This window comes from Carettochelys insculpta, chromosome 1 (assembly GCF_033958435.1).
Source record: "Carettochelys insculpta isolate YL-2023 chromosome 1, ASM3395843v1, whole genome shotgun sequence".
NCBI classification, from domain to species: domain Eukaryota; kingdom Metazoa; phylum Chordata; order Testudines; family Carettochelyidae; genus Carettochelys; species Carettochelys insculpta.
This window is the reverse complement of record NC_134137.1, coordinates 25,597,379-25,615,113: the sequence shown is the minus strand read 5'-3', so window position 1 is coordinate 25,615,113 and position 17,735 is coordinate 25,597,379. Positions and strand designations below refer to the sequence as shown.

General features: G+C 43.3%; 1 protein-coding gene across 1 annotated transcript in view; it reads left to right on the top strand.

The window, feature by feature from the left end:
- Positions 1 to 17,735, top strand: part of DLG2 (discs large MAGUK scaffold protein 2) — a 1,656,639-nt gene that overhangs the window by 269,956 nt on the left and 1,368,948 nt on the right. Inside the window, exon 4 of the mRNA XM_074983573.1 lies at positions 14,137 to 14,235. Coding sequence (XP_074839674.1) covers positions 14,137 to 14,235 — 99 coding nt within the window. The remainder of the gene's footprint in view (positions 1 to 14,136; positions 14,236 to 17,735) is intronic.

The window sequence follows — 17,735 nt, the reverse complement described above, 5'->3', positions numbered from 1 at the left end:
TATGGCTACACTAATGAGTTTTGCTGACAAAACCCTGGTTTTGTTGACAAAACTGGTGGCCCATTGACCCACAAAATGCTTCTGCCTCTCCCAGATGAGGAAGAGCGCCTTTTGTCCACAGGTTCTGTCAACAAATAATGTTGTGGTGGAGGGCCTTCTCTCAACAGACAGGGCATCCAGAACAACAGGCAACCCTGTCTGCTGTGCTTCCAGGTGGCTATTTTGTTGAGAGAGCAGCTGGGCAGTCTGGTCACTCTGTCAACAGAGCAGCATGTTCTTCTGATTGGCTTTGGTGTGGCTGCATGCTGTTGACAGAAGTTTTCTTGGGAAATCTCTTCCGACAGTGACTTCTTTTGACCGATTGCAGTAGTGTAACCGTAGCCATGTAGTCTGAGTAGAATCTTTCACATAGGTCTGCTAGATCTGTCTGTAACTCTATACACTGGTGTGAACCATTGTTTGCTAGCATCAGTGGCCTGCAGAACATCTGCTACTTCATTTTGGTCTGCTCTCTTTCTCTGGAATGGGTTTTAAATTAATTTATGTTAATACACCATGAAATGAGTAATTTCAGCATATGCTATAATGAATTTTACTTCCCCCCGTAGCTCTTTAAATGTTTTTAATGATTTGTAAAATGCTTATTTGCAAAAGTTAATTAAATAAAAGTCAATATCTCTCAGCACTGGGTATTCCTTGGAACCTTTGATTATCAGGATGATTGAGTTATTGACCTGTTTTTGTTTCCACTAGATTTAAACTACATATGTATTTTCCCACCTCCCACTACCACCCCACCTATTGCATCATAATCATTCATGAACAAATTGGCATCTTCCTATGACCTGCGTTGTTGTGACCTCCCCTTTCCTGTGGGGAATTTAGGATGGGATTTTACAACATGAAGCGTATTCTTCTCCAAGCAGCTTGGTGCAGAGAGAGTCTGTACTGCAGTGATGGGCAAACTAGGCTACTGAGTGGGCTGTGTGAATGGTCCTCCTTCATCTCAGTAGGTGGCAAGATTGTCATAACCAAGATGGTCTCCTGGGATAGGGTAGTTTTGCTAAATGTTCTTGCATACCTAGAAATTACAGGGTGTGCCAACTGAACCAGAACAGTGCTTTGATTGGAAGCAGAGTGAGCACACAGCTTTCACAGTAAAAGTTGCATTTAATCAGCACATACCTCACTTCACATGCCCTTACTTTATGTGCATGCCACTTTGGTAATACTGACAAGGGAAAACAAAAAAAACTGCAGCTGAAAACCAATGAAATCTACCAATGCGGCACATCGGCAACAGGAAATCAAACTGTCTTGTGGACCACACATAAAACACAGATATGGTGCATGTGGATTATGGACTGCAGGTTGCCCAGCACTTCTGTACAGAGTACACCCAGCTTTAAAATGGAGCAGAATATTAATCCTAGTGCACAAGTCTGCTTCTGAGATGGGTATGTGTGTGGAGCCATATCAAGAACAGAAAACCGGTTTAACAGGGTCAGAACAAAAGTCTATCTAACCTAGTATCCTGTTTTCCAATAGTGGCCACTGCCAGGTCCATAGGAAGAAATGAACAGAACAGGAGATCCATTCCCATCTTCTGGTAAAGAGAAGCTAGGGTTCTATTCCAGCCCACTGTGTCTAATAGCCATTGATGGACCTGTTCGCCATGAATTTATCTAGCTTTTTTAAACCCTGCTGTACTCTTAACCATCACAACATTCTCTGACAAACAGTTCCACAGGTTGAATACGTGTTGTGTGAAGAAATACTTTTTTGTTTTGTTTGTTTTAAAGCTGCTGCCTATTAATTTCATTGGGTTACCTCTAGTTCTTGTGTTACAAGAAAGCTTAAATAACACATCCTTATCTATTTTTCATGTACTAGTCATGATTTTATAGTCCTCATCTTATCCCCCCTTAGTCCTCTGTTTTCCAAGCTAAAAAGTCCCAAGTCTTATTAATCGCTCCTCGTATGGAACCCTACTAAATCATTAATAATTTATTTTTCCCTTTTCTGTAGCTTTTCCAATTCCCAAATACGTTTTTGAGATGGTGTGACCACATCTGCACACTTTATTCAAGATCTGGGCATAGTAATATAGAGATGCTCTGTCCAGCCCCTGCGGGGCTCTATGGTCACTGTGTGCAGCAGCCCTTAGCCCAGGGCTTCTGGCTGCTGCTGCTGCAGCTGGGTGTCAATGCTGCATGCACAGGGTCTGCAACTGGTTGTCGGCTCTGTGGATCTTGTGCTGTGCAGGGCAAGTGTGTCTGGGAGGGGCCCTTTAAGGGAGCGGCTTGGGGCTTTGCTGGCCCCTTATTTCGATGGTGAGCATGTGTGTGTGTGGACGCTCCACATTTCCTTCCAGGGCAGCTTCTTTCAATGTTCCCTGTCGCTACTTCGACATGGAACATTGACAGCACCAGCCCTGAAGGACGTGTAGACGATACACGTTGAAGTAGCCTATTTCGATGTCCTTACTTCAAAATAGGGTACTTCGATATAGTGTGCTAGTGTAGACGTAGCCAGGCTGTTTGCTGTAGGGAATGCAGCAGGACACTCTGGATCAGACAATGCAGGTCTATGGAGTAACCCATACAGGTCTCCTGTGCTGCTGTGTGTGTAGATTATATAATCTCTGAGATTGTTCCAACTGTCAGGTTGGAAGACAATGATGGAGTGAAATACTGGCTCCATTTATGTGCACTAGTTTATTTGGTCAAATGATAGAGAACCAGAGCTGGATCACATCCCGTAAAATAACTGTGCATGTGGTGACTATTGCAGATACCCACAAAATACCTCATCCTGCCATGTTATGGAAAAGAATCAAAATTATCTGCAATTGCAGGGTTATGTAGCAGGCTGGGGAACTCACCCATAATTATCACATGCACCTCCTCAGGAAAGTGCAGTTGTGTTGGGGAGCTCAAATCCTATAACTGTGCACAGGACTGGGTGCTGTTTCCAGTCCATTGTTGGAATGGATGACACAGGATTTCTACATTCCTTCCCATCACTGAAACACATTGTTTGGCAGAGGCCTAGCAGGTGACAGGTCTTCCATAAATCATCTTTGTGGGGTTTTGGTGAAATAATCACTTGCAAAAAATGCCAGTGGCAGCACTGTTGAGAAACAGGGTGATAAATGCTTCCCTATGCTGAATACAGAGTTCAGTGGCAATCAATCAGAACTATGCATTACAAATGTTCAAATTAACATCAAGTTGACTGAGTCACTGTTAAAAAGAAACACTGTGTAGCTGGATTCTTTATATTTGCCTTATCTTTATGGCTTTAGCTCTCACATGGAGAGAGGTGAGACACAGGGTGGGTGATTGATTAACCTGACCCTTCCTGGCTGCCCCTGGCCAGCACCTTGGGTAGGAGGTTCTTGGGTTTTCCTTGCATGCCAGCTCAGCCCATGGCTTTTGAAGAAGGAAGAAGCCTGCTGGCCAGGTTGTTGGTGAGCTAAGCACTGTAACCAGGAGCTGGTTGTCTGCATAGTACAGAGAGCAGGACATGCCACCACAGGGGGAATATGGAGGAGCATTAGAGCTGGGGGAGGTAGGGGTGGAATGGGCAAAGCAGGGATTGGATAGCAGGAGGGGGACCATGTTAAGGGCCAATGGATGTGCAGCGGCGGTAACACATGAATGGCTGGCACCTGCCCGTGCACACCAGCCACACAGCTTGTAGTGTGCAGCCAGTTCTGGCTGGAAATGGGGTGTGGTGTTGGAACCTGCTGGTAAAGAGCCAGTATGCAGTGGGGGCTGGGCTGCTGGACCAGCAGGGGGAGTGGCTGGTCTTGTACATTGTAGCTTTGCCCTGCCACCGGTCTCACATTTACTCTCCAGCATTGGCTGCTGGACCTCTCCACTCAATGCTGATAGGCAGGTGGCTGGCAAGCAAGGATCCTGTCAGCAGCAGGACCCACCAGTATTTATAGAAGACAGAAAATATGGGATTATTCACCCATTTTTTAAAAAAAGTCAGGACACTTGCAACAGGCCGTTTGATCACTCTCTTGATAAACAACAGTGATAATTGTCTGTGTCATGGCAAGGGTCAGGGTGGAGGGAAAAGGTGCTATGACCACAGTTAAGCCATAGATAGGTACTGTTGAAATTAAATACACAAATTGCTCATGTGACTATTCTTATTTTGCTCATAAACCTTTATATAGTGCCACACATTTACACAATGAAAAAGATACTGCTCTGAAGAAACTACCACCTAAATAGTCTGTGTTAATTATAACGTAAATAGATTTACCCATAAAAATTGTTTTCTGTGCTTTTTAGAATTCTCCTGGTTACTTGTCAGTGAACAGAGTTGCTGTTTTACATGATGAGCTGCTATTGCATCATTGGCTTTCCATATCTCTTCATCTGTCTTGTCTTTTCTTTTTGCTTACAAAATCAAATAGAAAAAGGTCTTATTTGCTGTTATATGAAGCCAGAGCAGTTCACAAACATCAGTCTGTATAATGAGAGAAGTAGTAAAAGGTTTAGTCTTGTGGGGATTTGTAAATGTAGAAGCATTATTTCCAAACTCTCCACAAATGGAAGTATGGGTACATGGGTCTGGGCTTCTGCTGATTTGCTGGAGTTGTACTGTTGCACACTAGTGCATAGCGTATCTGCTTGATAGGTAGGAGGGGTTACAAGCTCCCAGGGTGAGTGAACAGTTGCTCAGTGGCTCTTTTGTCCTGTGAGACTTCATAGTTCGCAGAAGCCTTGAGACAGCTTCTACAGACTGGATCTCAGTTACACCCATTGGAGGGGTAGCCGTCTTAGACTGGATCTGTAACAGCAACGAAGGGTCCTGTGGCACGAAAGCTCATGCTCAATACTTTTCTGTTAGTCTATAAGGTGCCACAGGACCCTTTGTTGCAGTTACACCCGTGCAATTCAAGAATAAGAGTGAGGAGGATCAGGCCGCGCATTTTCTCCTTTTAAAATCCCTTTTACAAAACACCATAGAGAGGCCCTGTTTTGCCAGGGTTTTCCACAGTTCAGCAATGTGTTTTCAAGTGTGACTAAGCTTAATATCTATTGTGTTCTAGGTAGATTGCTAATGTGTGTTTTGCACATCTTTGAAAACCGTGTAATTTTCTGCTAATGCATATTGACTTCTAATACAACATAGGGAGAGATGCTCAAAATTTATTGTTATTGCTGTCTTACTTTAGCTGTTAGTATCTTGAAGTCTGAGTACTGAGAAATCAACTGGGAGGGCTACTGTGAGGAGTAAGCCTTATCATGGGATGGGATAGAGCATCCTCTTGTGGATCAGTAACTGTTTAAAAGAGGAAATAAAGGGTCAGTTTTCACAATAGAGAGATAAAAAATAGAAAAATCCCAAGAATTTGTACTGGGACCAGCAACGTTTAACATATTCTGGCTAAACACTGAGGTATCAAAGCTTTCAGATGGTACAAAATTATTCAGTTGTCCAAAACCGACTGAAGAGTTATGGGGGTGGGGGAGTTCTCAAAAACCTGGATGACTAGGCAACAAAATAGTAGATGAAATTCAACATTGATAAGTGCAAAGTAATACATATGAGAAAAATAATCCCAGCTGCACATATATAATGATGGGTTCCTCTTCAAGTGGTTGAATGTGTACATTCCATTCTTACTGTTTGTGTGCCCAGAGCACAGCTGTTGGGAATGTTTTCCATCAGTGATAATGGTCATTTGTCTTGAGACTTCTTTACTGCAATATACCACTGAATGGAAGTATAAAGATCAGAACTGCCCCTAACCCCTTCAATTCTTTCAGTGGTTTTAAAAGACATTTGCTTGTTTTGTTTTTTTCCAGTTGCAGGGTCTTGTTGCCAGTACCAAGGCATGGTTTGGTATTGGGCTTCAAGCTATGTGCTTCCTGTGAGTAACCTATACTGCAGTAATCTCCAAGCTTGGGCAACATGCATGTGAAGGACTGGTGGCAGATTTTTCAGGACTTCAAATTTAGTATAAATCTCTTCCACCTGCTAATGGAGGTGGTGCTGAGATCACCTTTGGAGCCATACCAGTTTGAGTCAGTGCTGCTGTTAGAATCCCTGCACTGATTATCCTCACCTGTTCCTACAGAGAAGCACAAGCCTTCCACAAAGGCCCCAGTCCCACAGGAAGATTCCACCCTCCAACCCTGTAAAGCAGGTGGAAAGGAGTCAAGTAAAATGCAATCAAGATTGAGACACCTCTCCAAGTGGGGGCCTAAGAAGTACTTAATTTGTAATGAAACATATACCAGGGCACAAGCAATTTTCTGTAAGCATAACTGATGCAGCAACCCCACATGAGCTGAGGCTCAGCCCTGGAAAGCGCTGGCACTGGAACTTCTACTACTTTGCAGGAGTGGATGCCATCGAGTCTGATGCCAGATGCGGCACCATCAACTTCAGCAACGTTGCATCAACCAGATCAGATGTTGTTGCCCACTATACATGAGATATTTGCAACAGCAAGGAATTTACTTTTTAGTGCTGCCATATCCAGTGGTACAAATATCAGCTCCCTCTGTTTCATTAGACCACATGGCACCAACATCTGTGATGCAGGTCCCACACTAGCTACCTAGTGCCTGGACAGTCTACCTATCCATCAGTACAAAAAGGTAGCAACAGTTGTGAATTTTTCATCTGCAAATTCAGTTATTCATGAGCGGCTGGGGGAGTCAGTTTCATTTTCTGTGCTGGGCTCAGCGGGCAGAGCGAGCTTCTGAAGTGCTCTTCTTCTAACCCACTGGCCGTGGTTACTATTGCAGGGACCCAAGTGGTGTCACTGATGTGGTGGGGGGGCAGAAACAGGATACCCCCCCACACACACTGGGCTGGGGATCCCGCACCCCCACAGGGCTACAGGTGGAGTGGATCAGGGCAGGGGCAAGGCCGAGGTATGGGGCCACATGGTACGTGTGCTGAAAGTTGGCCTAACCTATGTAGAAGAGGGCACTCAGCCCTACCTCCACCTAGGGGCCGGTTCAACCACTGAGTGGCTCCCCACAACCATGCTGCTGGTCTCCGCCCCACCCCTCCACTGCTGCCTATAGCTGCCCACAGCACCAGAGCCCAGGATCTTACTGAATTTCACTCCCCCAGCCTCCCACGCCTGTGGGGAGAGAGCAGTGCTGGGTGGCACTGGGAGCAGCCCAAGCCTCACCTTCCTATATAGGTGGACAGGTCTGACCAATGTATATATATGTGCATTTCCTCTGCCAGCCTGAAGCCAATACTAACATTAATGATGGACTGTTCTGCCTTTGGCTGGAAGGGTCCCTTTCCAAGTTCTCTACAGATTAAGGGACAATGATCTGCAGAGGATTTAAGTTTATACGCCAACTTCAATGAGCTGAAAGCAATCAGATTTGCAGGGCATGTTTTTCTGCTACAGAACAAGGGAGAAAGCCTGTTAATCTCCACAGACAGAAAATGGCAATGTTATATCTCATCACGCAGGGAGGAGCTCACTCTTCTCACCTCTGTCAAAAGGCAACTCTGAGAGTTTTGCATTGCTCATTCAGTAGAGCTAGAAGCTTATTGCCCACTGGCTGTCCAAAATGACCTTGTCGACATCCTGAGCAGAATGTTTGTGTCACCTTGAGTGGTCTTTTTCAGTAGATGCAGCCAAATACATCTTCCTGCATTGAGGAGGGTCTCCCAAAGTAGACCTGCTTGCCAAAAGATCCACAGAATGCCAACAGCTCTCTTACTGTGAGGTCACAGCCATTAGGCCCTTCCAGATGTGGTTCTAATACCATACACCTAGACAAAGTGCATCCTCATGTGCACGATCCTGTTCCCCAGTGGGATGTTGTCAAAGCATATGGGTCTCCCATTTGAACTTTGGGTACTTACTATTTTCTGCTGCCCCTATCGGGGGAGTGGCATTTGGTTGCCTTCATCTCAGCCAGAAAGGTAGGAGAGCTGCCTGTGTCAAAGAATGGGTCTTCCAATACTATCTTAAAGAAGATTTGCCTGTGCCCTCATTTGAGGTTTGGCTGGTGATGTCCTCATTCCATGTCAACCAGCCAGTTTACTTGCTGGCATTTTTCGTGAAACCACACTTGAGCTGGGAAGGGAAATGTTTGCACACTGTGGAAGTCAGAAGAGCTCCGGTGTTTTTCCTTGACAGAATCAAGAAGTTCTGCAAGTCCTCTCAACTGTTCATCGTCACTGCAGATAGAATGAAAGGGAAATCATTCTCTCCTCACAGAATTTCTTCTTGGGTAGTCTCATGTATATGCAAATGGTATGGCCTATCTAATGTCACCCTGTTGAGCAGAATCACAGCTCATTTAATGAGATCACAATTGGCCTCTGCAGCTTTTCTGACATGTGTTCTAATACTGGACATTTGTAGAGAGGCAACTTAGTCCACAGTTCACACATTTCCTTCTCATTATGCCTTCTCTCAGGGTAAGGTATGGTGCCTAGCCTTTTGTTGAAGGCGGGAGATGGATGGCAGGAGACAAATGGCTTGATCATTGTCTTCAGTTCACCTCCTCTGGGGCACCTGGCATTGGCTACAGTCGGCAGACAGGATACTGGGCTAGATGGACCTTTGTCCTGACTCAGTATGGCTGTTCTTATGTTCTTATGACTCTAGGGGTGATGCTATAATTGGACGAGTTATCTTCATTCAGAAAGAGTTCTGCCTCCTATTTCACATCTTGTGAGTCACCAAGAGTGCGATGCATGGGTGCAACCACTTCAAGAAGAAAAATCTGTAACTAACCTCTTCCACAACTGATGTACATGTCCGTTTTCTGACCTGTCTTCCCAGCCCTCTGCAGTGGAGTACCAGCAAGAAGGAGCGGAGGGGACTTGGGAGTGATTCCGTGCTTGATACATGTATGTTGTGGTGCATGGCAGGCAAGGGCACTTGAGCAGCATGATGGGCACTCTGAGGGGGAAAAGCTTCCAACTGCTGGAGGCTGTGGACACAGGCACCAAGGGGGGAATGGCCATGTGCCACACCTCTTGAAGAATAAACTTTAATAAGAAACAGAACAAATACATAATATTTTTTCTAATTTAGGCATTAGTGTTCAAAACCCATCATGCACATTTTCCTGAAAATTCCATCTTAATGCATAGCAGCAGTTCACAAAGATAATTAAATGTTAGGAACTGTTAAGAAAGGGGTTGTAAATAAGATATGTGGCATTATGATATTTTCTAAGTTCCCTGTAAGATGGGTGAATGCACAGCAGGCTATCAGGGGCCGCACAGGTGCACAATCACAGGGGTCTGTAGGGCAGAGAGGTAGGGGTGTGCAGGGACCAAGGGGTATGCGGGGCTGTGGAGGGGAAAGATGCCTCTCCTTTGGCCTCAGACTCAGCTCTGTTGTGTGCTGGGAGATGTGGGGACAGATGCTATCCTCTCTCCTCACTGCAGACCTGGGTGAGTCTGCATCCCAACCCACTCATCCCCAGCCACATCCCAGAGCCTGCACCCCAAACAAGAGCCCTCCCCCTGCACCTTCTGCCCCAGCCCTGAGTCCCCTCTCACACTCCCAAACCCCTTGACCCCATCCCTGCCACACATCACCTCCATATTGGTGCACGTAACAGTTCATTCCATGCATTCCAGACGATCAAGGGTTTGGAATCACTTCCATATGAGAAGAGAATAAAATGACTAGGGCTGTTCAGCTTAGAAGAGAGATAAAAAAGGAATACTATAGAAGTTTACAAATGCAAAAATGGGTTGGCAAAAGGGAATAAAGTGCTTTTAGCCTTTCCAACAATACCTAAATCATGGGTCACCTGATGAAATTAATAGTCATAAGTAGGTTTGATAGAAACAGAAATTACTATTTCATACAATGTAAAATTAACTTATGGAACCCATTATTCTGGGATGCTTTGATGACCAAAAGTATGAATGGGTTCAGAAAAAAAGAACTGGATCAGTTCAAGGGGGATAGGCCTAACAATGGCTGCTAGCTAAAATGGTGAAGGATGCAACCCCAGACTCTCTGACTACTTGGTGGGATGAGGATTATCAGTGGGACACAGTAATACTAGGGTACAAAATATATCAGAAGGGCAGGAGGGGGTCATGCTGGAAGGGGAATGGCACCATATGTGAAAGAGTAGAATCTACCGAAGTAAAAACTTTAATGAACCAAACTGTACCAGAAAATCCTTATGGGTAGGAATTCCATTCTCCAATAATAAGAATATAGTGGTAGGTATATGATACTGGCTACCTGATGAGGATGGTGATAGTGACTGTGAAATGCTCAGGGAGATAAGAGAAGCTAGAAAAATAAAAATAGCCCCTCATTAATACGGAAGGATTTCAACTCCCCCCATATTGACTGAGTGGATATTTGTCACCTCAGGAAGGGATGCAAATGTAAGGTTTCTTGACACCTTAAATGACTGCTTCTTGGAGTAGCTAGTCCTGGAACCCACAAGAAGAGAAGAAATTGCTGATTTACTCCTAAGTGTAATACAGGATCTTGTCCAAGAGGTGAATATTGCTGGACCACTTGGTAATAGTGACCAGAACATAATTAAATTCACATTTTGGTGGTGAGAAAAACACAACAAGAGCCCAACAATGTAGCATTTAATTTCAAAAAGGGGAACTATGCAAAAATGAGTATGTTAGATAAACAGAAATTAAACTGTACAGTGCTATGAACAGAATCTCTGCAAGCTTCATGGAAACTTTTTAAATACACCATAATACAAGGGGTTTCAAACTTTGGGTGACAGCTTGTAAAGGTAAGCTACTGGCTGACTGGGAGATGCTTTGTTTAACTGAGCATCAGCAGATACAGCTATTCATGGCTTCCAGTGGTTGTAGTTCACCATTCCTAGCCAATGGGAGCTGCACGAAGAGGTATGGGCTATTTACTGTTGATAAATGCAAAGTAATGCACATTGGAAATCATAATGCAAAGTATACATATAAAATGATGAGCTCTAAATTAGTAGTTACCACTCAAGAAAGAGATCTTGGAGTCACTGAGGATATTTCTCTGAAATCATCCACTCAGTGTGAAGCAGTAGTCAAAAAGTGAACTGAATGTTGGGAATCATTAAAAAAGGGGTAGAAAATACGACAATATCATATTGCCTTTATATAAATCCATGACATGCCTACATCTTAAATATTGCATGCAGATGGTGATCACCCCATCTTAGAAAAGATATATTGGAACCAGAAAAGATTCTGAAAAGGGCAACAAAATGATTAGGGGGCATGGAACAGCTTCCCTAAAGGAGAAAATAATAAGACTGGGACTTTTCAGCGTAGAAAAGAGATAGGTAAAGTGGGATATGATAGGAGTCTATAAAATTATGATGGGTATGGAGAAGGTAAATAAGGAAGTGCTATTTACTTCTCATAACACAAGAACTAGGGGTCACTCCATGAAATTAATAGGCAGCAGGTTTCAAATAAACAAAAGGAAGCATTCCTTCACACAATGCAGTCAACTTGTGGAACTCTGTCACAGAATGTTGTGAAGGTCAAGACTAAACGGGGTTCCAAAGGAGCTGTCAGCCAGGGTGGGCAGGGATGGTGTCCTGAGTCTCTGTTTGCCAGAGTCTGGAAATGGGTGACAGGATATGGGGTAAAGACTACCTGTATTGCTCATTCCTTTTGGAGTATTTGGAACTGGTCACTTTTGGAAGACAGGATACTGGTCTAGATGGACCTTTGATCTGATCCAGTCTGGATGTTTTTATGTTCTTATGACTACCAGAAACCAGGAGATATAAACAGATATAAACAAATTCTTCAGAATGTCCCTATTTTATACACTCATGCTGATGGTTTGCCCGGGGTGGTGAGTTTGATCCTTAGGGCCTGTCAAGGTTCTGGGGCAAGATATTTAAAAAAAAAAAAACTGTGAGAGATGGCGATAGGTCCTGCTGTGAGTGCAGGGGACTGGACTCCATGGCCTCTCAAGATTCTTGCCAGTTCTATGAGATATGTATATCTCCATGATACGTCTGATACTGGACACTGTTGGATATAGAATACTGGGCTAACTGGACCATTGACCTACTCTAGTAGGGGAATTATTGCGTGTTTATTCAGTTGACTTTAAGGCAAGCAGGATAGTCCAATAATTAGAATACTGACAGACTCTAAGAGGTCTGCGTTCCATTCTTGATTTTCTCATTCATTTAGTCTCTCTGCCTCAGTTCTCACATTATAAAATGAGGATAATATCATAATAAACTACTGAGGCATAGATGACCTACTTGGTGGTTGGAGCTGGCCTTTCTCTAGTGGTTGGTGGCACTTTGCAATAGTGGTGTGCAGTGCTTTTTTTGTGAAAAACAAGGAGCTGGTACTCAGCTGGCTCCTCGCCCTCCTTGCCCCATGCTGGGGTTCCCATCATGGGATTGGTGGCAGGACTACACTACCCAGCCAGCTCCCAACCATGGGACTCACAGGGTCCCCCCACCACTGGGCCATGGATCCTGTGGCTGGGGCTGCTGACGTGCCAGTATGGAGTACCGGCCTATAATGACTTAAAAAAAAAAAAGCACTGGTGGTTAGCATAGATTCAGGGATCAAGTATTTGACTGTGGTTGGAGCTGGAGTCAGGACTGAGAAGCCAAGCCACTGGTTGGAACCAGCTCCAGGATCAAAAGGGTGTTGAACACTAGAGCAGAGCAGGGAGTTGGCAGACTAGGGCTGAAACAAAGACTGGCAAGGACAACTAGTGGCCTGGCATTTGTTGAGCAACTGTTGTGGTGCTGCTGGAGAAAGGTTAAAGTAGCAGGTGACATGGTCTCCTGCCCAATGAGGAATGCTGACCATTTGGAAGAGTTTGCCTAGTGACCTGTCTGGGAGCCAGCTGTGCTCCTGGCAATCACTGCCTCTCCTCACAGGGATGTTGTGAGGATGAAAGCAGTAAGGATTGTGATAATGGTATGAACACCTTAGATGGAGTCTGGGGTCCTCAAGCGTCATGCCGTGTAGCATTAAGTAGTCAGACCTTTATCCAGCCTATTTTAAAGCATGCATCTAGTCTCACTGGATTCAGTGAAGGCAGTCATATGATTAACTATTTTGCTGGATAGGTGCCATGCTGCTCAGTACGTTATTGGACTGAGTCCTGAACAAACAAGTTAGCATCAGAACATGTGGATCTGATTTGGGCCATTCTTTTGGCACTTGCCCATTGTTTTCTAAAGGGAGTTGGCAGTAGCTGACTTATTTTAAATGCTGATAATTGCTTGCCTGTTGTGTTAAAACTGACTGCTCCCAGTAAATGGTCTAATCATGGTGGCTTTACATCACTCCTGATTTCTGTGGCAGTCAACACCATGTGGGACAGAACAGAGTGCTGCTTGATTCCACGTCTCTTCCCTGTTCATGTTCTTGAAAAGCTATTCATATTAATAAATGCAAAAAATGGTTTGCATGTTTAGTAGGAAGACCACAAGCAACTAAATACTTTGCCTATAATCTATAAATAAAGAAATTCACAGAAAATGGTTTACATGAGAAGATCAGTCATAAATTAATGCCAAATGCGGAACCATTGGCCTTTTTCTGTCTTTTGGTATTGCAGGTAGTTTGAAAGAAGGCTTGTATTTTGTGATGGCTTTTTGCAGACATAAAATGGAATGCTATGTAAACAAAACAAAACAACTTGCCTACCCCATTGTATTTAAAAATATTTGCAGACATGACATTTTACACAAATGTTGAGCGCTTTCAAAAATATGCAACTTAGATAATTTTGTGCAGTAACCAAGAACTGAGACAATTGTGGATAGTTATACACAACACAGTTACAGGGCCCATTTCTGCAGTTGCTCTGAGCGAAATCCAGACTGCAGATAAAGTCAGTGGAAGTTTTGCTAGTCAGCCAGGACTTTTCCCTCCTTGCTAGATGCTGAGTGCCCTCAGTTCCATGAGAGTTGAGGATGTTCAGCACTTTGCAGGACTAGGCCACTGGCTTCAATTACAGAAACTGACAAATGATAACCAATTGAGAACCAAATCTGGTTCATCAGCCCTGACTGTGGCTTAGACACAAGATTGCACTCCTGCATGTCCAAACTCATGCTTCTCAGTAGAAGTAATGGTTTCTGCTGTAAATTTAATTTGGTTTACTTGAACTTTTTTTCCCTGTAGTCTGCCGTTTCCGATGGATCAGATGGATCGGCATTATGTGATGAACGTAATAAAGAGAATCAGTCTTTAGAAAATCATTCTGTAGACACGACGACAAAGGTAAGAGCTCTGGTTATTTTTATTGCACAATGAAATACATTGTTGACCCTTGTTGCAATTTCTTTGGAGATTAAATGTACAGAGTATAAATGTATAGAGAGGATAGCACAGATTGACTTTTCGGTTCCCATAATAATCTCTTGCTGTTTAATAAATTTATGTTGTTGGAAAGGTTTGGATCACTTTTATAACAGCAGTTTATTGATATGTTGCTAATTGTGTGGATTTAATTTATCAGGATTATAGGTCTATTTCATGGGTATAAATGCCATGGATGTTAGGGAGACATTTGAGGGCTTTTGTGTTGATTTTGCGATACATTTAAAGTTTAATCAATGTCCATTGTGCAGGGTATTCCTTTTTCCTTAGTTAAGAGTTATTTAAGGCTTTATTAGTTCCTCAGTATAACCTGTAAATTAATTTTGTGGTAGCTACATAAAAAATTAGTAAGGCAGAATGTGAATGTGAATGTATCAGCCGATGAGATCATTTTTGTATCGACAAACTAAGGATAGTTGTGGTAGTATAAGTGTACATGGTATAGTAAATGAAACAGCATGACAACTAGGTTACAGTGCTACTTACAACAGTCATACAGTTTGCAGCGATGGAGGTAAGGGTGTTTGAGTGTTCCAGTTACAACATATATTGTATTTTCGTATGCTCACAACTTGGCTGTAATAGTTCTTTCTGGACTAAATATTACCAGAGAAGGTTTCAACTCTGAAGTTATTAATTTTTTTCCAAATTAAATAAAAAGATTTGGATTTTTAATAGCAGCAAGTTGAAAATAAGAGGTTACCTGGATTAGTAAAATTAGTTAATCTCTGAAGAACTTTGTTTCTTTAACATTGAAGATTTGCAGGTTATTTATTACTTCTTGTCTAAGACCTTTCCACTGGCTATGTGTTAACTTCTATATTGGCTCTATCATTTATTAACTCCTTAAAATGTCTAACTGTAGTGCTCCAGCATATCTTCCTGATCTTTCTCTTGCCACTATGTGCCAAGTCAATCTGCAATCCCTGCTAATGCTGAGTGATACCTAAATTGCAGAATTGGGTCCTGAGAGCTGCTAGTAATGTAGCCTGTTCCTGGAAAGTTGCTAAACACCCTTAATTTCATTGTAGTCTATAGGAAATGAGGGCATTCAGCGATCTGCAGGATCAGGACCTGTATATTGTGCAACCAATAGCGAGGTGAAATAGTGAGACAACCCATTGATTTCAATGAGCATTACATGTGCTCAGCACCATATAGAATTTGACCCATTATGCTTATAGATGAAGTTTCAGGCTTGGATATTACCCCCAGGACAAGAGATTATCTTGGGTGCTGGTATAAGCAATAAACATGGTCCAAATAGTTTTCTTGATGTCGTAGGACAGGGCATAGGATGTGACATTCCACATTTACCAATTAGGCAGCACAGCATCAGTTGAACTAACTCTGTGTCCACTGACATAAATGTCTTTCCCAGAGCAATATCCAAAGGAAAAGTGCTACATGACACATCTCTTCACTCAAAAGTCACAGGGACTGCAATCTTTTTGACCCCAGAAAGAAACTATCTGTCCCACTCACAAACAAAAGTCTGCATAGAAAAGATAACATTGGCCTTGTTTTCAGCACTACAAAAATGCATAACTAAAATCAAACATTTCAGTTTCACCATGAGATTAACAGTTACACACCAATGCTTGGTCATGGAGGGTCTACGTTGTAGTAAAACCAAGTTCCTAGTTTCCACTGTGTTTTTCCTTGCATGTTAGTTACCCAGAGCCCCTGTCATGGAGACTTTGAGAGCCCAAATATATGCTGAATACACTGGGTTAGAATTCTGTCATCCTGCCCAGCATTTCCGAGAATAAGAAAATTAGAGCTGCAACTAACACTTTCTGGAGTTCCTGAAACTATGGGAATTTTCTACCACTTCAGAAGTTTTATTTTAATTTTCTGACATTTGCTAGTTGTGTCACTTTATGAGAAACAGGCATTTTGTCTAGGTGACTGTACTTGAATGCCAATAATGCTATGTCAGTGACACACAGCTGTTTAGGCCCAGCTATGTATTTAAACATACACACCAAACTTTTCACGTGGTGATGATTGAGTGTATGTTAATTTCATGAGGCAGAATGGCTGTGTTATTCAAATTAAATCCTGGTAACACTGTGGAACGTGAAAGCTGAGAGACACTTTAGGAAGCATTACCCTTGTGCTTTTACTGCTGGGTGTGCCACCCACATATCCTAGCGTTGCATATTTAACTGAAGCACTTCTGTTTCATTCTGAATAAGAGATTTGTGGGTGTTGAGATAAAACAGTTATGTCACTATATGAAAAATAATAGTTATGTAAAACATTAAACATGAGTTGTGAGTTATAAAGGCATAGTGCTTTCTAAAGGCTTGATTATCCATGGGCTTTGCAGGGCTGAGTGGATATCTCAAAGAACCTCCCTTATCCTGTGCTCTGCACCAGAGGAATGCCTCACTTTCTCTTATAGCAGATCTTTCTGTCTCTGGGCTCTGTGGTCCCTTCACTCCTTACCTCAGGGAGTTTCACCCCACCTTCCTCAGCGGCTGGTAGGAGAAACATCACTCTAACTTCAGCTCTCCAGGACAAGGACCCTGTACCTGTCCCAGGTTTGCTTCCTTACACGTGTGCTTCCTTACATGCCATACTTTCAGCAAAACTGGGTGCTATACATGGAAAAGCAGAACCACATGCCACAACTGGGCTCTACATGGCTAGTTCTCCAAAGTGGGTGTGTACTGTCCATTAGAAAATGTATATTTAACTTGCTGCATGTTTAGATGTATTGACTTTGTAAATACATCAATAGACTTATGCAAAATGGAGCTCCCCAGGGGCAGCCTGAATAACAGTTGTAAGTGGGGATCTTCAGAGGGTGTGGCAGTGAAGGAGTCTTCCCCCACAGGTTCTGGAGCAGAAGACATGCCACGCTGCAGCTCCAGAGCTGCAGTAAACCCGGCATCCTCAACCTGAGGTGCAAAGTTCTGTACAATTGTGCTTACCTGTGGGTTGTGGTGTAATGACCCAGCTGAGCTCTGTGGTGTGGTGAGAGGTAGTGTATCACACATAGGCCATGAAAGTGTTAATATTGACCTGAGAAGTCAGTTACCAGGACAGAGAGCAAAGCTTAACTAAATGAGAAGCCCAGCTGGGAGGACAGAAAAGAGAGGTAGTGATTCAGGAAGGCAGACCTGGGCCAAGTACAGGGTCTTTGACCTGGAAAGCTGAGGTTAGGGTGGAGTTTTTCCAACCAGCTACTGAGGAGGTAGGGTGGAACTCCCTGAGGTAAGAAGTGAAAGGACCACAGAGCCCAGTGACAGAATGAAAACCTGCAATACGATTATTGGAGTGAAGCTTGGTCAGACTTATCTGCCACCAAGAAGGAATGGACTAAAGCCCAAGTGGCTGGAGAACCGTGTTGCAGAAAAAAACATTAAAGCAATGGAGCAATCACTGTCAGG